The 27,801-nt window shown below is 39.1% G+C and overlaps 1 protein-coding gene across 1 annotated transcript in view; it reads left to right on the top strand.

Annotated features, from left to right (window-relative positions):
- Window positions 1-234: 234 nt before the first annotated feature.
- LOC6034580 (LIM/homeobox protein Awh) overlaps window positions 235-27,801 on the top strand; it is a 70,600-nt gene continuing 43,033 nt past the window's right edge. Inside the window, exon 1 of the mRNA XM_038264226.1 lies at window positions 235-358. Coding sequence (XP_038120154.1) covers window positions 332-358 — 27 coding nt within the window. The 5' untranslated portion in view covers window positions 235-331. The remainder of the gene's footprint in view (window positions 359-27,801) is intronic.

Genomic DNA, 27,801 nt, shown 5'->3' with positions numbered 1-27,801 from the left:
GTTTTGCCGCGGGACTCGTGAGCGAAATTGACGCGCGATTGACAAGCCGCTGCGACGCGTTTCGTGTGCGTCACAGTTGAGCAAAGGCGTGAGCATTCATGAGTGAGTGAGAATTTGGTTAGCGACGGTACTTTTATAAACGGGAAACTTGGGTGAAATTTTCAGTAGTTGCTCGTCGTTTTTATCTTTGGGAGTACAGGAAAGACGTTGACAGTGATCATGAATTGAGTGGGGATAATGTGATAAGTGGTGTCAAGCGAAACGAATATTTGCATTGTTTTTAGTTGGTGTGAAAAGCAACTTATTTTTCGACGCATCATAGTTAAGTTAAATGGATATAAAAGTAGAACAAATGAAGGTAAGTTAAGAGATTTGATTTCAAACAAAAAATCTGTAACATTAGTTAATAAAATCTTACTGATGACTGGTTAGTTGATTCAGCTTAACAACAATATATTTTAAAAAAACTTCAAAATTTCAAAGGAAATTTAAGTGCAATAAGCTGAAATCATTTTAAAATGCATTCCCCTGCGTTTAGAATCATTTTAGCATGTTTGGGTTTATTCAAAAATCACTTAAATTTAGTGTATTTTCGAGGTACAGTACCGCAAAAAGTTTTTTTTACATAAAATTGTTTTCGTCAAATCTTATTTTTTTTAAACTAATGATTGCATCAAATGTACGGGTGTATAGTGCATTTAAAAAAAAAAATCATTGAAATATGGGAATTTTTGCTTGTAAATTTCAATTTTACTTATTTTTATGTATTTCCAGATTTCTAAATTTAAATTAATGTTTTTAAAGAAAATTTTCAGATTCCCGACATTCAAATGGGTTTGATTGCCAGCCTGAATGTAATGTGAATAATTGTTTTGAAAAAATCCACGAATATTACCGTTCAGACTAGTTTATTCAAAGTCCGTAAAAGCATTTTACTTTGGATAATCGAATCATAATTTTTGTTGCTGTTGTTATTTTACTTAAGATCTTTGTGTTCAAATATGAGTCCAAAGTTTAAAGTGTTTTGGGAATTTTGATTTTCATTTGACAGTTAATCATGGCCTATCTATAATCACTTTACTTAGAAAATTGCTCTTAGCTTAGGAATTTGAATCAATGGAAGGAAATGAATATATCTTCTAGAATGGAAAAGTAACCAAATTAGAAACTTGACGTGGAAAATTTCAAAATCTATTGTAGGTTGACGTTTCCATATCAAAGGTTAACAAACAACTGCATAGCAACCTATATCACCCAGCAAGTTTTCTAAGTTTATTATAGTTGACGGCCGTAAGTTGCGTACTTTTTTAAGTAACTTATCTATTTTACTTTACTTATATATTCTAAGCTAAATGATTGTAGATAAGCCATCACTCGAATTTGACTTATTTGGGGTTGCTATGCTCGAATTTGATCTGAAATTTAATAAAGTAATAAATAATAAATAATTTATTTATTTTTCCATCATCCACATTAAATCATCCGATGTTTCTTGGAAGACCCATCGGAAAAACGAACTTTGGATAATACAAACATTGAATAATTGAGGCTTCGGATGAGAATTTTTTTTGGTATGTTGAAATTCTGGCTTGTGATTTCAATTATTATATTTGTTTTATTCCCCTCTCGACCTCGACAAGAATCAAGGGACAAAAAATTTGAAAAATAATGTTATCCTAAGTAAAAAAATAACATTTTCCCAAATTTGGTGAACGTTGGGACCAAATAAACAAAAAATATGCCCAATATAAAAATATACACGTCATCCGCTAAAGACGTTCTTCATATTTAAATGACTTTAACAATCAATAAGATTTGTTCTAGAAACGTAAATCTTCCCAACACAATCCTCCAACCATAATAAGGATTCATTGATAAGAATCTAAGAAATTGAAAAAAACCGTAAAAATCACTTTGATCCGTTGTCACCCTCACTGACGCTTTTTAACAATTTGACTGCTTTTTTTAAGACCATAATCTAACCTATCCACCTTTCAGCTTCATTTCGTTCATTTAATATTTGAGAGTTTAATTTCACCAAAAAGCCCGCAATTCCATTCCAATTTAACTGCTTCTGTTAAGTATTTCTGAAAGTTTTATTTCGAGAAGAAATTGGATGGTCTGCATATCCGCTGACAATTAGGTCTCTATACACATGTGAGTGCAAAGTGAATAATTTATTTCATTTATGAGTTTAGAATGCATTCTTGAGATTTAATTGTCTTAATTTTAGGTATTTTTTCACTATTAGTGTATTTCACCAATGTTAGGATCTGTTAGCCTTTGAAGAATCCAAATTTATGAAACGCAAGATTACTCAACAGACAACATTTTGAAATGTATAAAGGCAGCGGTATATCTTTATTAATCAACATATGCCAACAAAAAGAAGTTAATCATCCCAATGCCTTTTTTTTATGCTAAAACATCGAAGCAAAAATGAGATTTTCCAACGCTCTTTTTTTTTACTTGAAAAAATTTCTTGGAAAATTGACGACAAACTTGAAATTACTTTTATTTTTCCCTGCAAATCGTGGTACCCCTTCAGAGTTTTTTTTTTAATTTGTTTAACAAAAACAATCGTCAAATGCCATTTTATTGCACCCGCTTTTTTTTATAACTTTTATCGCGCCTAGTGAATGCAGATTTTTCATTCAAAACTGCGATTTTGTCTTGAAATTTGTGAAGCATTTTTATTTAAAAATTGATTTATTTTTTATAGATTTAAACAAAAACATTGAAAAAAATAGCATTAAAAATATGTCGATGGAAGATGAAGAAATTCGAAGATCCCAGAACCCAGAACCAGGCATTTGCACCGAAAAGGATCAAAGAAAAATAAGTCAGCGAATAAAATATAAATAATTAGATGATATAAAAAAAGAATATTTTGCTACAATTTTACGAGTCTTATCTTTTGGCTGGCGGGCCAGACGTGGTTGTGTACGATATATTTAGTTCTGAATAATGTCCAGGATTGTTTGTCGAAAATTAACTAACTGTGTTACTTGATACTCGCATGATGATTCAACTAGTAAAATTAGAACAGAAGTAAAGTAAAACAATATAAATGTACTAAAAAACACGGAGTTACAGATAGAGAGAGTAAATTTAAATTTTAAGAATAAAATCTTAAGGTTTAACTTAAAAAAACAAACAAAAATTTTGGTTGTGTCAAAATATTTCCGGACGTAATGCACCTAGCTATTATTCAATTAAGCTTGATTCCAATGCCAAGGGATTTGTTATATAACTCTGCTAATAACTTTACGGCATCCCCCGTAAGGCTACAAGCTGATTTGCTTCCGCGTCATACCACGCGCGAGGCCAACCATAAAGCAATAAAGGGAAAAAGTGAGTTCCTCGTCCGTTCGAGCCTTGCAGTCGTTTGCAGTTTCTTTTTTCAAAATATAAAACAAATTTGACCTTTTTCCAAGATGAAAAGAATGAGTCGATTCCATCAAAACCCTCACACAGCAATTGGACGAGGTTAAGCACGGCCACGGTCTCGTCACACTCGATTCCGCCGTGAAAATTGGGATCTACCCGTGGAGAAATCACGGTCACAGTTTTTAAAGCCTTACGCCCCACGAAGAAGATGCCGAAGAAAAACAAAAAACCTAAATCTATCCACGCATAAAAATTATAAATGATCCAGGAATAATGTTGGAAATTTTTCTATAAAATCCTAATGCCTTCTCGATCCTCAAACGCTTTTTTGTCGGTTGGTCTCAGCATCCCGCGGTCAAGATTGAGTAATAGCTGAGTCGGTTACGGACTTTACCGAGACCTTGGAGATGCGCCTCGGCGAGATTTGGAAAAAAAACTGTAGCTGAATTTGGGGGCCTTTGGCGTTTTCTCTAGTTCTTGCGGCGCACCACTTGAAAAAAACAAACAAATGGCCATTCATCGATTCATTGCCGCCACCAGAATCCTGCTGAGTGTAACGAATTCTTTGGTTCTTTTGGGCGCGTGCAGTAACGGCAGATGAAAATCGGCCCTCCCTCCACTCTGTTATTCGTTGCCCATCATCGCCGGTCCTCAGCTGTCCCCGAAGCTCGTACCAAACTGCAGATTTTCACACTAATTTCCGATAAAAATGTTAATAAATAACAAATAGTGGAAAGATGGACCGAGACCGAAAAAACAAAAAATAACCATAAACGAACCCCTAATCTCACCTGGGCCTGACAGTTGTGAAATTTGGCAATCGAAGTCCTTCGAAAAAAAAACAACTAACAGTTTTACTACACACACTTTTGTCCTTTTTGGCCGAAATATGGGTGTGAGGAGGGAGCCGGAAAGGACGAATCACACAAAGGTGAATGACAAGAGAAAAATTACATCAAAAATTTTATTTGCTTTTGAAGGTCCGTTTTGTCTAGCGCTAACCTCACGTTAAGGGTGCGCGCTTGTTAAGTGGGCCGTTTGGCTTTTCGTACCTTGGGATTTGGCTTGTTTTGGAATGGTCGAGCACTTTTTGGAATAGGGTCAGTGCTTCTGCTGTTGATCTAAATTTTTGCTGTTTAATTCGCTTGAAGTCGAGAATAAAAATTTTTGCACATAAATTTCTTATGTTTCATTGGCAAAAAATCAAGAGTGCTCAAAAATTTTCTGAGGGTGTCTTAGCCGAAATAAATAGACCCGTATTTTTTTGTTTACCGTCCCAATAACTGCCATTTTCGTAAATTTTCGCAAAAACCACCTTTAAAAAAACATAACTCCGCACTATTTCAACCAATTTTAGTTGTCTTGGACGCAAATGAAAGGTGATTAGTTTGCCTTTCAAGGAAAACTAATTTGAGGACTGAAAAAACTTGCCAAACATTTGAAAAGGTCGTATATATGAAAACTTAAAATGGTGTTTTGACCGTGTCTGTATAGTCTGATAGTATCTTTGTCGGGTTCCTCGGAAAATTTTACATAACATATAGAAAAATTGGCGATGTCAAACCGTACATTTCCGAGATAAAAACAGAATTTTTCGACGCGCCTCGCGCGATTTTATAACAGTGCAAAATCTGGTTCCGGAATTATGATTATTGGGTTAAATTTTGGTGTTAGAAAATCTATTTTTATCCAGCAAAATTTAATTTGCAATCGGAAAAGTCTTCACAAATATTTATAAATGGTGCTTATTTTTGAAGTTTTATTGTTTTTGGTTAATTTTTTAACAAAAGTTCATGAAATATTATATTGAGGCTGAGAAAATTTCATTCAAATTTATCGCTGAGACTTCGTAGCCAAGATGTAAAATTTCAAAGAATTCAAATTGATAAAAAAAATAATTTTTTATACGTTACCGAAATAGCCTCAATTTTTAACTGACATTATCTTGACATCAGATCAGGTTCTTTTGATCAGCTTTTCAATCGTAAAATTTGTATTTCTTGTTATTTTTTCCGGGAAGCCGGGAACCGTGGTGTAGGGGTAAGCGTGATTGCCTCTCACCCAGTCGGCCTGGTTTCGATCCCAGACGGTCCCGGTGGCATTTTTCGAGGTGAGATTTGTCTGATCACGCCTTCCGTCCGACGGGAAGTAAATGTTGGCCCCGGACTAACCTAAAGGTTAGGTCGTTAGCTCAGTCCAGGTGTGGGAGAGTCGTCTCCCTGGGTCCTGCCTCGGTGGAGTCGCTTGTAGGCAGTTGGACTAACAATCCAAAGGTCGTCGGTTCGAATCCCGGGGTGGATGGAAGCTAAGGTGTAAAAAGAGGTTTGCAATTGCCTCAACAATCAAGCCTTCGGACACTTAGTTTCGAGTAGGAATCTCGCAATCGAGAACGCCAAGGCAATGCTGTAGAGCGAATAATTTGATATTTTTTTGTTAATTTTTCAGTGAAAATATACGGCAATACACATATTTTCTAATAGCTGCTTAACATTTTAAACTTATTTAAAATAATTGTTTGGGATTTTTGTTAAATTTTTGAGACAAAAACTTTAAATAATATTTGTACCAGCCTAATCGAATCACAAAAAAAATTCGTTGTCTTGTTTTTGATTGTTAAGCTTGAACATTCTGTAAAGTGATTCAGATTTTTTAAATCCAAGATGGCGGCCAAAATGTTGGTGATGAAATATTGGAAAAAAATGCTTTTCTCATGGAAGTGGCGTGTATTTTTCTTCCAGTGTATTTTTTTCAGAAAGCCCAGCGGCAACGGCTTCGAAATACAGTAATTTTTAAATTGCAAAATACAAAAATATTTAAATATCTTACGCCCTTCTCAAATGTTATTTTCGAGTACTATTGGCTCAAAATACACAAAAATGGCTTATATAGGCCTAGGATAACATGTCTACAAAGTTTCATTGAAATCGGAAAGGGTCGGGTACAAAAGTATCAGAAAAATTCCTGATTTGAGCAGGAATTGCTCTTATTTAAAAAACTATTCAGATTTGACTAAAACTGGGTAGCAGAACTCGATTTTTTTTTGTTGTTGATTCGATTATCCGAAGTCTCATACAAACCTTCGGATAATCGAGTGTGGACTTTACTAAATAGCTTTGTTGGGCAATGCGATAAACAAAGTTTCATCACAAAATACAACAAGTTTAATGGAAACCCAAATATAAAAGTAGACTTTGCGTTGCAAAACCAGTTAATTAATTTTTTTTGTTAAACATAGATCATGATATAAAAGGTATTTATCTTTTTTTATAGGCAAATACGTTAAATGTATGTTTATATTTACTTGAAAAATAACAGAAAATATATTATAGGTTGACATCCAAAACTCATATTTTTTTTTTAAATTCTGATTTTCATTTTATATGAAATAGATCAAACTAGAATGAAAAGGTAGTTGCAAACCAAAATTAAATAAAAACTGTTAAATTTTAAACTATGATTTGCATCAATTTAGAGAAATTTCGGTAGAGTTTTGTTCTAAACACAATCAAATGCACTTTTGAATATTTCAGTTTATTTTATTTCACAATTTATTTAATTTTTGAAGTATTTTAATTCTTTGATATTTGTTTTTTGCTTCCAGAAACGACCATAGTTGATTTAAAATACTGTAAAAAATGAGTTTTTATTCTAATGTTTTAATTGATTTTAGTCCAAAATTACTACCCTCACCCTGCCACCAACGTGTGTTCCCAACGACCGTTCAGCCCAGGGGTCTCCGTTTGCCGAAACGGCAGGGGGGCACTCTCGGGTGCCGAAATTTATTGCTTTGAAACAGATGATACCTCCTCTCGACGAGTGTGTCACTGCTGATGTTGTTGTTTTTTCATCCTGCCTTTGCTGATGGGTCTACCTTGTGTTGTGTTTTTCTAGTGAAACAGGGAAGTGATATTGGCCAATCGGTTTCTAATATGTTTCGTGAAGTGGGCTCGTGGTACGGGGCTTCTTTTTTTTGGTTTGGTTGGGCCCCGGAATAGAGTTCTGAAGTGCAGTCATAAATTTGCTCAAGGGTCCTCTCCGGGAAATATGGTGGTAATAAAAATAATAAATTCTCGAATATTTGTGAAATGTTGCGCGCGCAAAAAGTGAGAAACGTGCCCACATAAACATGGCGAGATATGACATTTTATGCAAATTAAGCCGGGGCAAGGTGAATTTGATGAGTGATTTAGTTCTAGTTGAAAACGATATAAAGTTGAGAAAAGGGTTCTAGGAATTATTTTTTTTTTGAAGAATTGTTAGGCACTGCCTCGTTTAGAGATATCAAGCACCATTAATATTCACTAATAATGCCAAATATCAGAACATCATACATCACGACAATGACTTGAAGTAAAGCCAGAGTTCCAAACAAAACCCCCCGAGTGAGCAAACACAACAGACTCAAATCCGCCCCAACCAAACGCCCCGTAAAGCTCAACGCTGTGGCATTTCAAATATTTTGACATGCCGCCCGTCAAAATCGCCGCGATACAAGTCTCCGGCTTCGTGGTTCTTGTGCGAGTTCAGCTGAGGTTGTCGCGATCGTCTGATCTCTCCGATCAGTGTCATTGGCAGCGCCTGATCCATCTTGACCGAACCGCGCCGGCAGATGATGACTGGCCAAATTGGGTTCGACCAAAATCACTACGCCACATTGTAGCAGAACCTTCACGTCATTCTCCGGCAGGTTTTGGGGGTCGCCGCCGTGGCCAAGCCGGTGCGCATCTTTCAACACCTTTTAGTTAAAAATACCGAACGTTGCTGGACCACACTCTGTCTATTGTGAGAACCGTTCAGGGAGGTTAGTTTGAAATGTTTAAAACCATTTGTATCAGAAAATTTACAGGAAGATAATCCTGGACCAGGCAGTCATTTGATTTTTTAAAATACTTTACGATAACTCAAGACGGAAGTTATTTTTAAATAAACTTACTTCAGCTTTGACAATTATTACAAAAATCTGCCCAAATTTCTCCACTTTACAGTATCGATTCGCCCGAAACAATTGTCAAAAGCAGCGCCGCGTGCGTTCGTGATGATCTGCGTGGCGATGCAAAGTGCGATAAAATCATATTAAAAGCTTAAATAATCGAAATGAAATGATTTGGTACTTTTTCCGCTGCTCCTCGGTATCGTCGGCATGCCCACAGACATTCCCAAGCCTGGTCAAGATATTTTTTCTCCATATTTTTATTGTTCATAAGTTCCAACATTTTATTTATTTTTTCGTCTCCCCAGCTCAGATCTTCTCATTGATGGGATTCCAGCTCGATATTCCCCCCTCATCAAAGTGCAATCGATGATGGTTAATGGTTGGGCCGATTGGAACCAGACTTGATTTCTCACCGATTTGCATCGCTGCAAGCATTTAATTCATTGAATGGTTTTTATGAAGGTCAATTGCTCGACATGGTGCCGTGGAGCCGGTGTAATGGCGATCGATTTGCAAGCATGCAAACGCAGTTGATTTCCAGTTTCTCAAAACAAACATTGAAACGAGGCATATCTGTAATAACAAGAAACCGTTTCGTTTGTTGACGTTGCAACCGACATGTTTTTTGCAGATCAACGTCATTTTAATGTTTGCTGAATTTGTTATTTTTTCATAACTTTGCTTCAAAACTCTGTAATCTTGGTATTCGAACTCACGTTAACGAACAAGAATCTTAAACTAGATGGCTGAATTTTTTTCCTCTTAAGAGATAAGCTTTTTTTTTTTAAAACGAATTATCAGAACTAAGTTTGTGTGAAGGCAATAAAAATGAATAAAATTGTTTTGGATATTTGGATACTTTTCCCCCATCATCAAGACCAAACTTCACTAACAGTCACCGATGAACAAGCTATCATAGACAAACAAACGTAAATCTCATTCAAATTCCACCAATCACAAATTTAACGGTCGAATCGAACGATAGGCTTTTGCCTCAGGAACAATATTTTCATACAACGAAAAAATCAGAAAAATCATTTAGAATTCGCGATTTACGATTTCCACAAAAAATACCTGTTTTTGTAGAGAATATCTTATAATGTTCTAAATCATTCAAAAATAAGTTCAAAATGCTCCTTATTTCCCGCCAATAATGTTCTGTATTTTTAATGCTCCAGGAAGTCGTCGTTTTCATTGGTTACATGTCAAAATTCAAAAATACAATTTTAATTGATCTGAATATGTGCGCTTTAAAGAAGAATGCATTTTAATTTAACCGTACCGTTATCAGGGGTGACATTGGGTCTGAGGGTAAGATTGGGTCATACAAAAATGCTATTTACTACATTAATTTTGTCAATAATTCGCCTTTTGTATACAGCGAAATCGGCCGTATTTTTTTGTATTTTTTGATTCCGCTCAAACTTTGTGAGGGCCTTTTCTATGACCAAAGAAACCATTTTGTGTCATTGATTCACGCATAAAAGTCTCCATACAATTTTGGCTGCTGTTGTGTGTGTGGTCCAATCCAATACCCGCTGGCCGTCAACAGATTATGCTTTTGGAATCAAGACTAATATTTCAAAAGGGCCAAACATTCAATACTACGCCCATTTGAAATGTTAGTCTTGATTCCAAAATTTTCAAAATAGTTTTTTTTTCGAAAATATCATAAAATTTCACAAATGTTTCATTTTTCAACATTGAAATTTGCACCATTGATTGCTGAGATATTGGCATTAGAAAATTTTGGAATATTTGGGCGAGACTTAAAAAAACATGAATTTTCTTGTTTCTGTTATTCGCTGTATGTCAGCGAATGAGGTCTAATCTTTAATATCTTTAATCATGAACACTATTTAAAAAATGGAAAAGGCTAAATTCAGATAAAATCAAACTTTAAGTGGTTATATTTTGAAAACGGTGCACATTATTGAATAATCTGTAAACTACTTTGCGATAGCATATTTGATTTTACATTTAAAACTGAAGTAAATAAAAAAAGACTAAAATTTATTTTTTTTCACAATTTTTTGCAATAAATCATACTTCTCGATGGCTCTATGGCTTTCCTTCCTTAAAAAAAAGATTTTGGGAAATTGATTTCCTGTTAAAAAAGGTAATATTAAATTCGGCAAATGTTTTTTTCGTGAACCTATTTTTTCTGTATAGTTCTCATCAATACATGGGTAATTCTCTACCAACTCACACAAAATCGGGTAAAGTTTTTAAAACTTTTTGAGTGTTTTTTTTTCGATGAAAAATACGTTTTTTCGGAATTCTGAGTACGCCATCAACTCGGGCGTACAATTTTACATAAAAGTCTCTTTGACACCAAATTTCTATCTCATCACCGTTTCAGGCTGCAAATTATTGAAAAACACATCTTTTTTAGCATGTTCAAAAATGAAAGGGGTCGTACCGTCCCTCCGTCACGAGATATCAAAAAACGGACCTCGGATTCGTGATCAGGGACAAAAGTTACCCCTTAGGACAAAATTTCACGCAAATCGAAGAGGGGTCGGGGCAACTGCTGTGTGAGTTGGTAGAAATCAGAAAATTCCTTCAAATTTTTTTTTCGAATATTTACGAACCATTGACACAAAATGGCTTCTTTGGTCATAGGGAAGGACATCACAAGGTTTGAACCAAATCAAAAATGTATAAATAAAAAGCCTTTCCAGTTTAAGTGGAGAATTGCTCTATGATAATATATTATTAACAAAAATGCTTTGATTTGAATCCTGACTTGACATTGGTTATACCATTTTTGTGTTCATATTTTTTACGAGCTTTTTGACATCAGTTGTCAGTTCGACGTCGTCGTGCTATCTTGTCGCACCCGCCATTTTGATGTTCCGAGAAAAAACGCGTTTTAATGTTTGACCTTGAATATACAAAAACGAGTGCACGCAATGTAAACAATAACAAACACGTTTTGTTTGGCTGACCATTCTGTGCATTGTCCCAAAGTTTGGTTGAAGTTGGTTGCTGGAGTCCCGAGTTATAATTACAAATGTTTACGGTAGTCTAGCTTGTACGTGCGACAAACGCATCCTGACTTTTCTGGCCTGAAATCCCTTTGGCCTTTTGTCGCACTTACATCAATTTTCATGGAGTGACAAGATAGCACGACAAGATTGAAACTACTTTCATATGTAAAGTGACAAAAATGCACGGAGTTTTTTCGGTTTTTGTTGAATATCTCAGGATTGGAATCGAATTTTGGGGATCTGTGAAGGTCAAAAGGTGAGGCATTATGAGCTGCACAAAATGGCGTTCTTAACTCAATTTGGCCCAAAATGCACGTACGACAAGTTAGCACGATGGCGACGAGTTGTTAGATGATTTGGCACCCGTGTGGGTGTACTGTACGCTGACTTTCTTCAGACAACCCAGCTATGTGCAACAAAGAGGTTTTATTCGTGCTACTCTTCATGCTGCACTGTGCACAATGTGGATGCATTATATCATTATTAAAAACTGTTAATTTATGTCAACAGATTAATTCCAATCAAAATCAAATTTTCACCCAATCAAAATAATGGTCACCCACTACCGACCGCGGCGAGGGGTTTTCCATTTTCAGACGATCACAAAGCCCCACCGCGCATTCATCTGTGACAAAACTGTGTAGATATGATGTCCATCGGCGACGGCTTCACGCCGTGGCCCCTTCCGGCCGCCTGTAATCTTTAAAGACAGTTATTAATTTCTGTATCATAGGCTGCGCGCGCTGGGCACCAAAAGCCATGTCATCGGCGACAACTGGGTACCAGTCCAAGAAATTAATTTATTTCGTTTATGATTTCCTGACCGCGCGAGCGCGATGAAGACGACGACCGGCCCGGCTGAGATCAAGACGACGCCGGTCAGTGTCACATCCCAGCAGGCGGTTTCCTTTCTCCGTGAGACCTTGTGAATCTTAGGGGAGGACCGTCCTAAATGGGATGGTACATTTTACAAGATTGTCAATGGATAGTTGTTTATTATCTTGGTTGGTTGCTCTCCCCTAACTCTATCCCAGTTCCAAATACGACACAATAATCTCCCGAAGTGATGCTTTGGATGAACCTGATCGAGCAACTTAAGGTCCACCTTCTCCTCCCCCTGCTATATCGTTGATGGCATTATAAGGCACTATAAGTTTCGTTTAAGGTACGTGAAGACCTGACTCGGGCTTGGAATCTCCCGGATTTGGGGTCTCAAAAAATGATCCTCGATCGTTCGCGCTCCTCGCTGGATAAAGACCTTCTGCCGGGATGCTCTTTTTATTGATTTATTGTTTTATTGAAATCATATATATTTCATGTTTTTATGATAATAGTTATTAATCGCTGTGGCGGTCGATCGCTTCGAAGCGAGCATCATGTATCGAACCGATTTGAGTAGGATGTGCCGGCTTCGGAGGTTCGCAGCTATAGAGGCGTGTGGGAACTCTGAAGATCGCAGTGGCAGTGGTATCATTTCTGTACAATAAATACGGGTTTTTGTTACAAACAGGTGGCAGCGTTTTTTTTTTCACCGCCGTAAATCATCGCCAACGTATTGGCTTTTGGAGGGGGGTTCAGAGTGTTTATGGATTTTTGGGCGGAAGTCGTTGGATTGATCGCTACCTGTGGTCGGGCGAACGCTTTAGGATGGATACATTTGGGTGGTGAAAGTGATTTCATTATTGTAGAAGTGAATCTTCTGGAATTTTGAACTTTTCTTATTCCTATATCTACCTCAATCCTCAAAGTTTTCGAAAACTGCTTAAACATGTACCAAATTTTAAGAAATGTGCCCTAAACATTCCTAAAATTGTCCAAATCACAATCTTCAAGCGATCATAACAACCCCTAGAAAACATCAAAACAAACCATGTTTGGAGCTTTCATTCACACACGTTGTCCAAACAGAACTCATTGTTTGCCAATCCACGTCCAAACTCATCTCAACCACCTTCTCAAGAAGCATTAGACTTGTCAGCCCCTGACAGGCTGGACAAACGCCCCGAAAGCTTGGCGCGCACAGTTCAAAGCTCCAACCGCCCCAAGTGCTCTGATATAGTGCGGCGGGGTCTCACCCGAAAAAAAGCAACCGATCCTCCTCGAAACTCGGCTAGGTTTCAAGAGGAGTCCCCACTTGTGGAAGCTACACGCGAGAGAGAGAGGTTAGAAGATCGCGCACATCTGTGGAACCGCGCGCCTCGGACATCTTTATAAAAATTTCTTTCGCGCGAAGAGGGCTCCCTCTTGAAACGTCAAACCACTTGGGGCTGGCGGGGACTCAAGCGCCCCGAAAACGTGGGCCAGGTTTTGGGAGGAGTGCCGGAGGAGACCGGCCGGCGGTTGTTTAGAAGAAGCTCAAGTGGTAGCACTCAAGTGGCCCTATCGGTAACAGTTTTGTTTTGGATCCGTGAGATCTTGGCGCTTTGGCCGGGCCTTCGGGGTTCGATCTTACCGCCCGATCCTCGAGTGGGCTCGGGCTCGGCCCAAGGCTGGTTTCAGGGTGCCGCCGCGATCAAGAGGAAGAACGTACTACAATGTTGTGAGAGTGTGTGATCTGTTGGCCAGATCGAAGCTGACTGTAGCAGGGTGACAATTCTTTTTGTATCTATTTTTTGGAAGATTTTTTTTTCATTTTTCGGAAATTAAAACATATTCCTTAAGAGTTTACATGTAATTCAGACCAAGAAATTTTTTTAGTAAAAATTATCTAAAAAATCAAATTATTCGCTCTACAGCATTGCCTTGGCGTTCTCGATTGCGAGATTCCTACTCGAAACTAGGTGTTCGAAGGCTTGATTGTTGAGGCAATTGCAAACCTTTTTTTACACCTTAGCTTCCATCCAACCCGGGATTCGAACTGACGACCTTTTGATGGTGAGTCCAACTGCCTACCAGCGACTCTACCGAGGCAGGACCCAGGGAGACGACTCCTACTCCTGGACTGAGCTAACGACCTAACCTTTTTTAGGTTAGACCGGGACCAACATTTACTTCCCTGTCCGACGGAAGGCGTGATCAGACAAATCTCGTCTCAAAATTTGCCACCGGGACCTTCTGGGATCAAACCCAGGCCAACTGGATGAAAGGCAATCACGCTTACCCCTACACCACGGTCACGGTCATCTCATTTGGCTGTAAATTAGGCTTTCTATCACTTCTGAACATTTTATAATTTAAGCGAGATACATACGACTAAGTTTGTTATCAACCTAAGTGGTTATCAACCTTATTCGATTCATTCCCCCTTTGACTTTTCAACAAATTCAATTCACACATGTCAAAATTTAGACTGTAATGTTTGTAGAAGTTTTGCCTTTCTTACTAAAGAAAGGTATAGGTTTTACTTTAAGCCAGGACGTCATTTCCATCTTCGTAATTATGTCGATTCAGCGTGAATTTTAATCGGAAAAATCGTCAAAAAATCACACTGCATCGATTTTCGACGCTCTATCGATTCACCTTGACAGAACTCGTCTATCTCGAATCCTCGAATTTTGAGAAAATAAATTCCGTGGAGGTCGAGTGATGTTCGTATGTGGTAAAATTTTGCCAAATTTTGTGTCGCGCCGTTCTCAGCTCCCATAAATCCGATTTCGATTCTTCTGAGTGCAGATGAAAGCTAGTGTGCTGAACCTGGGCGAGTTGCCACGCAAATTTCGAAATATCCATCTGTTTTCGGATGCGGCCAGACTTTTCAACAAAATACACAGTTTTCAAATGAAAATATGGTAATTTTTTTCATTTTCATATTTTTATTTATCTCAAAATTGCATTTTCGAGTTCTACAACCTCCCAAATTTTCATCCAGATCCATAATCTGGTTCTGGAGTTAGAGCCGTTTGATTAACCTACCAAAAGAAAAAAAAATCCCTAAAAAAAGGTAAAAGCCCACCTGGTGACCTTCGCCAACATTTTTCATTTCTGATTTTATTCGAAATTTCTTGCTACATTCATAGTACAGACCATGAGTGAGCATCTGAAACAAATTCGACATCGATCGGCAATCCCGATCAATTTTTAGAACGATTTACTTTTTGCCTTTCTTACTAAAGAAAGGTATAGGTTTTACTTTAAGCCAGGACGTCATTTCCATCTTCGTAATTATGTCGATTCAGCGTGAATTTTAATCGGAAAAATCGTCAAAAAATCACACTGCATCGATTTTCGACGCTCTATCGATTCACCTTGACAGAACTCGTCTATCTCGAATCCTCGAATTTTGAGAAAATAAATTCCGTGGAGGTCGAGTGATGTTCGTATGTGGTAAAATTTTGCCAAATTTTGTGTCGCGCCGTTCTCAGCTCCCATAAATCCGATTTCGATTCTTCTGAGTGCAGATGAAAGCTAGTGTGCTGAACCTGGGCGAGTTGCCACGCAAATTTCGAAATATCCATCTGTTTTCGGATGCGGCCAGACTTTTCAACAAAATACACAGTTTTCAAATGAAAATATGGTAATTTTTTTTCATTTTCATATTTTTTATTTATCTCAAAAATTGCATTTTTCGAGTTCTACAACCTCCCAAATTTTCATCCAGATCCATAATCTGGTTCTGGAGTTAGAGCCGTTTGATTAACCTACCAAAAGAAAAAAAATCCCTAAAAAAAGGTAAAAGCCCACCTGGTGACCTTCGCCAACATTTTTCATTTCTGATTTTATTCGAAATTTCTTGCTACATTCATAGTACAGACCATGAGTGAGCATCTGAAACAAATTCGACATCGATCGGCAATCCCGATCAATTTTTAGAACGATTTACTTTTTGCCTTTCTTACTAAAGAAAGGTATAGGTTTTACTTTAAGCCAGGACGTCATTTCCATCTTCGTAATTATGTCGATTCAGCGTGAATTTTAATCGGAAAAATCGTCAAAAAATCACACTGCATCGATTTTCGACGCTTCGTCGCCAAGTCGCCAAGTTGTCAAGTTGAGCTTCGAATACTGGCGCGAGAATGCTGGCGCATATATTTTGAGGCTCGACTTATACTCGTTTTGTATTAGCTTGTCTACCGATGTTTTCTACAACATGTAAGATATCGTAGCTTTTCGGTTTCTTTTGCCCTGTCCGTTTTTGCATTTCTGTCCAATGTTTATTCAAAAATTTTTGTGACATAGGACATTCATCCGGCTACAATCAATTTGTTTCCCGTGCGCTCCTTAAAACGCCTAAATGTAGACTTCATTTGTCGTAAGTTTATCTAACAGGGTTCATTGGATTCCAATAGGAGCTTTCCAAGCTTTCATCGTTTATATCGTTTTCAAAGTTTTCAATGCTGGCGACGCCAATGGCTTTCTACCTAAGGTTCTCGCGATTGAGTGTGTAGTGGTGCGGTTGTTGAAATTAGCTATCTCTGACTCTGTCACTTTCTTAGAAGCTTCTTAGGCTAGCTTCCCTGCACCGTGCGGCACACGCGTTTCACCGAGGCTAAAAAAACCAAAACCGCCGTGTGCGTTGTCACTGGCGCATGGGAAGCTTGCTATGATCGCGTTTGGCATAAACGCTTGTTTGATTACAAACGTACAAGCATATTGTACGATTGAATATTTTCTTTTGGTGAAAATTGCGTTTTTTATTTCTTTTGGAAATCATATCATTTATAATACTTTGCTTTCATCATAAGACTTTCTTGACGTTATAAATAAACAAAGTCGATGTTATGAATTGAAAAAAGTTCTACCATTGTTATATTCTTTAGTAAGAAAGGCTCTGTCTCACCCCAGGTGGGATTAAATCGGGTTTTTTTTTTATACTTTTGCATCAATTTACAAATAACACCGACCAACAAAATTTCTACGCAGACTCAACTCGAGAGGAGGCATAAGCTTTGGAGTCCCCAGAATTCTACAATTGTTTTCGTAGAATCTCACAATTTTTTGAAAACTAATGATTGCAAAACATCTGAACTAGTGTAAAATGCATTTAATTTTTTTTTTTGCATGCAAATGTTGAAACTTTGGCTTTTTATTTTAATATTTATATATTTTTTGGTATTTATTTGACAGATAGTAGAGTAAAAATTTAAAGTAAGGAAAACTTGCAAACTAATCAACTGTTGTATTTTGCTTAGGGTGTACTCTCATTTTGGCATTTTTGTATGACCCAATTAGAGCGTTCCAATTACAAAATTCCTGGGAAATGGGAATTTTTCAACAAATTTCCCGAAAACTCCCGGGAAATTTGAAATGTAATGAAAATTATTCTGATCCTGTTTCTGATTATTATTTTGCAACAGAATTGTATAGATCAGCAACTTTAATGGTCAAAATTAGTGTGATGATCAATTAATGGCTTGACTGCTTGTAAAAAATCATGTAGCATTGAGAAACATATAAATATTCTATTTTTTTATGCTGACTTTAAATCATAACTAAATAAATAAAAATATTGTTAGTATTTTTTGTTGAGAAGTATTTTTTTAATCAAAGTGTTTGGACAGTGAAAATCTATGCTCCACAACAATAAAATTGCTTTTAAATTTGTCTCAGTGACCATAAAGTTGAAATGGAAAAAAATCATGCAGAAATAATGTTTTTCATGACAAATAACTTATTCCAGAACAAGTATTTTCAACCCGTGAATAAATAGATAATCATTGAATTTGCCTTAAAAATCTAATTTCTAGCGTTTTTTTACTTGAAACACTATTTCATGAAATCACAGCTCAAAGTTTTAAAATATTTTAAAGCGAGTTTTTGAAATATGGTTGCATTCTTCGGGTAAATTTCATATGATACGAAGTTGTTTTTTAATGATCTTTCATGGTTCCATTTATGGTATGCTTTTAATTATATGGTTATATGGCCTGATAAATTAATGAGATTAAAAAAATTTCATAGTGTAAAAGTGGTAAAAATTGAACGATTTTTTCATATTTAACCCTCTTACACCCTGTTAAAATAGGTTGTCAAAAATAAAATAGTTAATATTTATTCCATAAACCGTAAATTTTGTTGCCCAACTATTATGTGAATCAAACCTTTACATGAAATTTACAGACAAGCTGATTAGTTCAATATGAACAGTAGATTGAAATGAATAAAATCAAATCAGGTAAAATAATTATTATTTTTTGCATAATTTCAAAAAATTCGTGCCAAAAAGGTAGGAAAATGTATACTTTCGCTTGTATTTCGGGAATTCCCAGGAAATTTACAATTTCCCGGGAAACGGGATATATTTTTTCCGGGAAATCCCGGGAATTCCCAGGATTTTTTCCCGGGACGAGAAATTGGACGCTCTAGACCCAATCTCACCCCAAATTTGGAAAATCGCATTACATTTCAAAAGGGCGTAATATTGAATGTTTGGCCCGTTTGAAATGATAGTCTTGATTTAAAAATTTTGAAAATATTTTTTTCGAAAAGATCGGAAAATTTTACGAATGTTTCATATTTTAACATTGAAAATCGGACCATTAGTTGCTGAGATATCGACATTAGAAAATGGTGGGTTGTTTGGGTGAGACTTAGAAAACATCAATTTTCCTGTTTTTTAACCTTTGCATGGCAATATCTCAGCAACTAAGGGTCGTATCAACAAAGTTCAAAAAAGCAAAATATAGAGAATTTTCTCAGCTTTTCAAAAATATTTTTTTCAGAGGTGGGCAAACATGGGCACTAATCTGAAAAAATGAAAAACTGCGACTATTTACAACAAAGTTACCTAAAATGGCTATAACTTATAAACGGTGCACTTTATCAAAAATTCTCTAAAGTACTTTTTGATCGCAAATTCGATTTTACATCGAATACTGAAGTTGAAAATTTTTTGCCACCAATATTTCGATTTTTTGAAAAAATCTGTATTGATTCAAAAAATCATAACTCGGTCAAAGATTTTTGCCCATTCTGAAAAGTTGGCATTTGATGTCCTCTTAAACATATCAAAAAATAAAAAAAATCAAAATAGTGTTTATGTGCAAATCAAGTTTTAGTGACAAATAGTGAAATTAAAAATCACCATTTTTTTTTTCAGTGTAGTCCTTATCCATACCTACAACTTTGCCGAAGACACCAAATCGATCAAAAAATTCCTTGAAAAGATACAGATTTTTGGATTTTCACATATCATTTTTAACAGCTACCAAATTTGTACATTTTTACAGCTGCCAAATTTGTATGGAAAATTATATGAACGAACTAATGATGCAACATGGATTCTTTGGGCATACCGAAGGTACCAAAAAAGTTTCAGCCGGATTAAAAAATACAAAAATTAAAATTAAAGAAAAAAAAAACCGATTCCGTAGAGAATTGCTCTTATCTAGAATATTACTGCTAAGTGGCCACCCTGTACTGCACCACTAGCGGAAAGAGTGAAAGGGTGTCTGGACCTCGGCAGCCTCGGCCACACGGCCATCATCTCGATGGCATCGCCAAACAGCCACCGGATAACGACCGTGGTCGACTACGGCCCCGGTTCGAGCCCGAGATCAACAGATCTCTGCCTCCAGTGGTGTATCGATTTCAACGCACCTTCCTCCTCGAGAGTTATGGTCCCAGACGCGCAAAACTGAATGGGAATGGGACTCTCTCTACGCGCGCTAATTGTCATTCAGAGAAAAGGCGAATCGTCGTGTAACCCAATATTCGAGACTATTAAAAGGCCATAAACGACCTCGCCGGGGCCAGATTCGGGTTCTGATCGGCATTGGTAGCGTCCAGCAGCAAACGTCAAGATCAAAACACAAAAGCTAAAGAGCTGTCACGGGGAGGGGGAAAAGAAAACTAGTTCGGATTTTCGTCTTGTTATTTTATTTTTTGGGAAACTTGTGAACCATTCTTAGCTTGTTGTTCCGCGCCGCGCCGCCACCGGCAGCTTATCCGTGCAAACCGATTTCGTATGTAAATCGTAGCATAAATAATGTAAAAAGTCACAGCATTAGCATAAATATGAATAAAATGTAAATTATCTCGTCGTACGTGCTCTCTTTTGGGTGGAACCTGGACCTGGAAGTTAGTCCATCTTCCAGGCGAGTACCAACCATTTAGAAGAGGGTTTTCTTGAGGAGAGAACGTCTTCGGTAGATCATGATGAAGAACATTACCGAGCTCAAGATGAATGCTGAAGAAAATAATCGAATTGTATTATCTCGGTTAGCAATTTGTTGGAGCTTTGTTTCGTGATTTCGCAACTTTCATGTTGAGATTAGGTTTTTAGTGGAGATCTGATTTTAGAACTCTTCTCAAAGATTTCAAGAAAGCAAAATTTAAAGCTTATTTCAATTAATTTTGGTTATAACAAATATTAAAAAGAAGCCACAGAGTAACCCAGAGGAAACACGGGCAATTTAATTTTAGTTCAACTATGCGTTACATCGCAGGTACATGAAGGCACTGTTTCGATTACTTAAATTCAGCCAAAAAACACAACATCTTCAAACCCCAATCCGATAGAACATTCCATTAAGCGATCCCGAGTTGATCTCGTTCAATTTGAAATCAATACCCGCCATTTCACGACCCGATCGCGTTTCAGTATCCCCGTCAATAAAACCGGCAGCAAATCCCCAAGCTAAACGGCTCAGAGCTGAGCTTTATAGTGGCAATGATTTACGTGGAAAATATGGTTACTAAAAATGAAGCCTCCCTAAACGTTTATTGTACCTCGGGCTGCCCCTTTGTGCCGGGTTCTGCTGATGACGGTTTGACGAGGTATTAAAACTCTATAAATCAATAAATTCATAACTTAGCAATATGCTCCGGAGGAAGTGCAGTAGCAACAGGGAGGTGATGAATATTTGTGGTTTGGGGAAGCTGATTTTATAATAATTTAGCCTTTTAACCTTGAATTTGTTATATTCTTATTCAACAAAGGTTTTGGAGTCAGAGATTCAGAGACCCCGAATCCGGCTTCTGAAAGTACTAGAATCCGACTCCAACTCCGGCTTGTGGAGATTAAGTGACTTCGACTTCAGCTTTCCACAAAGAACCAATTCCACCGACTCCGACTTCGACTGCAACTCCCATATAAAATTGATCAACATTTCGACGATGTCGTGCTATTTTGTCGTCTTGTGACGTTCCAAGAAAAACGCGTTTTAATGTTTGACCTTGAATAAACAAAAACGATAGCACGCAATGTAAACAATAACAAACACGTTTTATTTGGTTGACAATTCTGTGTCCTGAAGTTTGGTTGAATTTGGTTGCTGGAGTCCCGAGTTATAACTGAAAATGTTTTTTTAGTTGAGCTCGTACTTGTGTCAAACGCGTTCTGACCTGAAATCCCTTTGGCCAAATGTCGCACTTACATCAATTTTCATAGCACGACAAGATTGAAACTTCTTTCATATGGAAAGTGACAACAATTCACGGAGTTTTTTTTGTTATTTTTAAATATCTCAGGACTGAAATCGAATTTTAGGGATCTGTGATGGTCAAAAAGTGAGGCATTGTGAGCTACAAAAAATGGCGTTCCTAACGAGGGGGGTGACACTTCCGCGCTAACCGAGCGATAAAGCTTCCTTTTCAATCCTTTGCAGCGTTCACTTTCATCTTTCCGCTTTATATTGCTTTAACTCGCGTTAACCACGATAACTCGCTTTTTGGCTTACCCTTGGGCTTACCTTTTGTTGCGTTTGCGCATCAGACTGCTCGATTTTTTTGACAGCGAGAACTGTCAAAAGCAAATGACAGTTCTCGTTGTCAAATGATTCGAGCAGTTTGTTTGTTTTTTTAAAGAAAGGTCTCAGGGGGAGATCATCCGTCGGAACCGTTCTGTGCGTTCCTGTGCCTGCTTGGGTCTCGTTCCACTGGTTTGATACGGTTCCACCACTGGTTCTTGAGCCATTCGTCAGTCTCCCGGTGGAGAAAGCCTTCTCAGGTTGAGAAAATTGCATGAAATGAAGGCGCGAACCGGCCCCGAAGGGCACGATTGAAACCGATTTTCCAAAGCGCCGATTTCCTGACCTGAAGCCATCGGAACGACGGATGTAAGTTAAACAAATCTTTGTTTCTTGTAACTTGTCTTTAACAATCATTCATTTTCCAGCAGAGGAAAATTTCGAAACATACTTCGACGAATCTGGTGGGTTTGGAGCTGGGCTAAGCAACACTACACAGAGGTTGCCGAGCAGGACGATTCTGTGAAAAGGTATGAAAATACCGCCGGCATGAAGGAGCTACTACCAGTACCTCAAGGAGGTTCCAGTGAATCCAGATACTATTCCGACTGCGACTGAACAACTATGCGCCATGTTTACAACTTTACGCCGGGAGACCATCCTAGCCAGTACGGTGCAAGTGCTAGCAGCGACTACCAGAACCGCTTCCCGGACTGCCAGCGCAAGGCGTAGTGATGCATGAAGCAGTGCCCCTCCTATCTCGTGAAGGTGAATGCAACCCAAGTCTGTGCCAGGGCTGGGGAATCTTCATATAGGATCGCCCCGCCAAGGTGATCATTCATTGAGCAGCTCAAGGTTGTCGGCAAAAGTTGAGGTTCTCTTATTCTCAAACAAACAAATACGTAATCATGTATTCAATAAATTTTGATAAATTGTAGTGTGATGCGTTTGCTTTTAGAAATAAATCTTCCGTTGACGAAAACCAAACCGTTTAAAAAAAACATTTTCATTATTTTATTAAATTTTTGTCCATCTGAGGAGACAGCGGGCCAGGTTGTGGCCGAGGTGGTTCAGGCGCAGCGGGACCGGGAGACCGTTCTCGATGCGCTTCGGCTGGTGCACACCAGGCTTCTTGTCTAGCAGGAAACCCTCGTCCAGGAACGATTCCTTCAAGCAACCGCCGGCATCGACGACCAGCTTCCTTGGCAAAGTACTCTTATGCTGGGACAGAATCTTCGAGCTGAGCGTCGTCCGGGCAATGTTCATCAAATCCTCCCGGAACTTTTCCGCTCTTCACCCGGCGTAATAGTCTGCGGGTGCAACTTTTGCTCGATCAGCTTTTCCACCACGCGCAGCAACTCCGACGCCAGAAGTCACGGAAGTCGTTTCATCACCAACCTCATCGTCCTGCACTCGACTCATGTCCACGAGGATCTTCGCCGCCGGATTTTCTACGCCGATCGCCATCAAAATCGTCGCCTCGTCGTTGGTCTCCTCAGCCGGGGCGATTTCGCCATTCTCCCCCTCGGCAAACATTTCGGCGATTCGCTGGGGGAAGTTCACAACCAGGGCAAAAGCTGATGATAAATTGCCCTTGATATAAGCAGCGTGGTGGAGCACCGACACTGGAATGGCCCAAGTCTAGGCTTATCTACACCCAAGCGCGTCGATTATCTGCCTACAAAATTAAATAATAAAAATCAAAACCAAAATCTCTTAATCGCACTACTAAAAAAAACATTACCCAAAAACTTTGCTCCTCCTTGAGTTTGCGCTAGGATTTCCGCCAAAGTCCGTTTTAAGCACTTGATGTTAGAGCCGCCGATCACACCAACACACCGGGAGTAAAGTTAACTTTTCCGGTCGTCAAAACGTGCACCGATGACGGTAGAGCCGGCGAACACACCGGAGCAAACTTTTCCGGCCGTTGAGAAAAATCGCAATTTTGCTTTGTTTTTTTCTTTCTGTCAAAACTGCTTGAAAAAACCAAAACAAATACCGAGTTGCCAAACATGACCAAAAACTGCTCGACGGCAAGGTTGCAAGATAGATTTCTCTGGTTCAAAAGTCGAGCAGACGCTGGTCGCTTTAACTCGCTTTAACGCGCGTTAACATGCGATAACTTGCTTTAAGGTGGCGTTATGTGAAAACTCGGCACGATGAGTAGCGTTGATGCTTTTCGAGCTCGTTTTTGTGCGTTTTAGTGTGTTATCGCGGAGTGACGTCCCCCTCGGTTCCTAACTCAATTTGGCACAAAATGCACGAACGACAAGTTAGCACGACGGCTATGATTTGTCGACTCTGACTCCGGTTCCGGGTTCTCAAAAAGTACCAAACTCCCACTCCATAGTTTAGGTACATATTGAGTTGCCAACGATCTACGATCAGAGTTTTCAAAATCATCAAGAAAACACTGATGTGCGTATCAAAGTTTCGAGTTCCAAGACTACAAAAAAGCGTTCATTCATATGTGTGGCCACCGCCAACGATGACCTCTGGCCGATAGAGTAGGTCGTAACTGGTCAGCTCTCCAATGTCCCGGGGTTTGTGCGAATGTGGTGGCCCAGGTTTTCGGTTGTCATCAATCAATGCACCCTGACGGACGGTGAAGCTATTGGGATGGACCAGCATCGCGTTAAAGTCATGTTATTGGGAATCGTGGCTGGCGAAAGCCTTAAAACAACAGACTAGAGGTAACTGGTAGCGATTTTGGAGGTCAGAGGACGTAAAGTTTCGTTTTAACGATGTACCAAATTTGATGATGTGAAAGGTCGTTGCTGACGTTAGTGGTTGAGGTTGAGTTGAGTTTGATGTGCTTGAAGAAAAGCTTTCCCAGGTGTAGTCAATTCTCCTGCGTTGAAATCTCCTAATACACTCAATATTTTTGCAATATTTCCAAACAAAATCGATGATTGATACGCGATGAGCATATTGTGTCAAAAAAAATTGTTGTTTTGATTTGATGAAATACAAAGCGTAACGCCTGCGAACGGTTTGAGAATTTTCTCTACCCCAAAAATATTATTCAAAAAGTCAATATATTTTAAAGGTCATCAATCGACCAATCAAACCAGTCTGAACTCTGTCACGATGAAACGATGATCTTTAAAGGCTTTCTAAGCGCCACCTAACATTCTTGACTAACCATCAATTTTCATGTAGTGGTCATAACCTTTCAGCCTGCAAGCTGAAAACGACAACTGTTTTACGGCCACGGATGACTCCGTTAACTGCCCGCGTCGCGTCGTCCAGATACAACGATTATATTGGCCACCAGCCTCCGGGAACTCTGCAATAGAACCATCAACCGGCGTCATTCGTCAACCTGGCCCCGTGGAGATTTATCTGATTTCAATTTTGGAAGCATTTTTATTGGCACATATTTCGTCCATCCGTTGTTATGGATGATGGCCGTTGATGACTACATCGGCAGCACCAGCTGCGTGGAGCCCCCGAGTCGCCTACAACAACAATTGACAAATGTTTGGCCCCCTCGCGAAGGCATAAAAGCGACCAGGGCACAGGTTCCCATTAGAATCGGACACGGAAAACGTTGGCTTCAAAAATTGTTCAAAGGCAACGTAACGTAACTCCCGTTGCTAACGCCTATTTGTCAATGTAAACTTTGAAACTGACAAAGTTTCAGCCAAATCTAAACTGGAAAAAAAACTGTTCTCACCCGCTGAGAAATGTAACGCCCCCATCAGTCTAATTTTTTTTAATAAAATAGGGCAGGAGTGAGGCCGATCAGGGCGTTACATTTCTCAGTGGGAAGCCTTAGAATGTGCACAGGAGTTATGCGTTACGCCTGTCAATGAGTTAGTACAGACAAACCTCTTTTGACGTAGAGGCGTTACGATTTTTATTTACTCGTTTTTTTCTTAAACCATAGAATATTTTTGAAAGCTCCAACAAGTTTTGTAGATCTGAACAAAACCTACAAATTGATTTTAAGAGATTGCAAAAGAGGTTTCTCTGTACAGCCATCAGACTGATCGGGGCGTTACATTTCTCAGAGGGAGAGTGTGCGCAGGTGTTATGCGTTACGTAACGTTACTGAGTGGTTAACTCTGGGATGAGAGACTCAATGTAGTAAAAATCAGGACAAAGTTTTTGAATTAAATGATGAAAGTCCTACCGATCACTACACTATTCATGACTAAAATTGTTCACGATACCGTGAACATTCTTTTCCGTGTGTCCGTTTCGGATTCATGGGCTGTGGGATAATGTCCGCCGAGTGGCTTGACGTGGCGCGTCGCGCAGCTTCCAGCGGTGCGAGTTTTACTACGCGCCGTTAAACGTTGACAGCGTATTAAAATTGTTGAACATGTCAATAAAAGCAACAGTTCGTGCGAGCAGAGGGGCGGCTTACACAAATTTGTTTCCGAGCTTGTTGTTCTTCGGGACTCAACCATCGGCGATAAGCCTGCAAATGGCCAAAGGTTAAGAGGGTGCTAGGGGAAGGTGTCAGCGGGGAGCGGGGAGGGATCTGTTCGACAAAGTAATGGGTCTGGACCGAATTTAAACACCTTCGATAGTCACTCCACTTTCAAGCCTATTAAATCTGGTTGTCTTAATAAAAACAAAAGAGTTGACGACCAAGTTTGGACAGACTAGGTTAGCCATAGAAAAACGTAGACACTTTTAGAAGGGAGAACGGAGAAGCTTGTTTTAAATGGTACACAAAATCCGTGATGCTGATAAGAATTTTACGGACGACCGATGGACCAATGGACGACGTCCAGGTGATTATAATGTGTGACAATTAAGTTAACACAGCAAACACGAAAGAACTGCTTGTTTGACTGGGTGTTCTGCGATCGCTTCGAGCCGATCGTAGGGGTTAATTTAATAAAAGTCATTCATTAATGGCTACCGGGAAATTGCTTGCTAATGGGCCACTTAAGCTCAAATGTTTTTGCTCCCTTGATTATGGTGGACAAATCAAACACAAGTGAGAGTTTTTCTCGTATAAAATAATTTATTAAAGCAATCAGAGGTCAACACGGATCCTCTCAATTTCAGTCTCTCATTACTATGCCACACATGACTTACAGCCAGATACCAGATGTTTGCAAATCGCCTGGCAGAGTTCATTTGGTCCACAGCCCATGCTCTGGCTACCACCTACTTGTTGATCTCCCGGCGACGAGCTTCCTCCGGTTGACTGACCTCCTCCAGAGGGGTCTGTCGATCCGCTACTCATGTTTCCGGACCCGGTAGAGCTACCATCGGATGTTACGGGCACATTTGGAGTTGTGACTCCCATTGAAGATCCGGCTGAGCTATCACCGAATGTTACGGGCACATTTGGAGGGCTCGGAGTGACTCCCATTGAAGATCCGGTTGAACTACCGTCCGACGATCCGCCACCGGTGCTTCCGGACCCGGTAGAGCTACCACCGGGTGTTACGGGGACATTTGGAGGGCAGGGTGTGGTTCCTGTTGAAGATCCTGCGCCGGTATTGCTTCCAGAAGATCCAGAACCAGGCTGATCAACGTTGCTGCCGGATGATCCTGATCCGGGCTGACCGACGTTACTACCAGACGATCCGGTACCAGGCTGTCCAACGTTATTTCCCGTTGATCCAGTGCCAGGTTGGCCGTCGTTACTCCCCGGAGATCCTGTGCCAGGTTGACCATAGTCATATACATAAGATCCGGTTCCAGGTTGACCGACGTTATTTCCAGAGGTACCGGCACCAGGTTGACCGACGTTATTTCCAGTTCCCGACTGACCAGCGTTATTTCCAGATGACTCTGTTCCCGACTGACCAGCGTTGTTTCCCGATGGTTCGGACCCTGGCTGACCAACGTTACTTCCCGTTGATCCAGATCCAGGCTGACCAACGTTATTTTCCGGTGATCCAATACACTGTTGACCAGCGTTACTTCCAGATGGTTCTGTTCCCGACTG

This window comes from Culex quinquefasciatus, chromosome 3, assembly GCF_015732765.1.
Source record: "Culex quinquefasciatus strain JHB chromosome 3, VPISU_Cqui_1.0_pri_paternal, whole genome shotgun sequence".
Taxonomy (NCBI): domain Eukaryota; kingdom Metazoa; phylum Arthropoda; class Insecta; order Diptera; family Culicidae; genus Culex; species Culex quinquefasciatus.
This window is presented reverse-complemented; position numbering and strand designations above follow the sequence as displayed.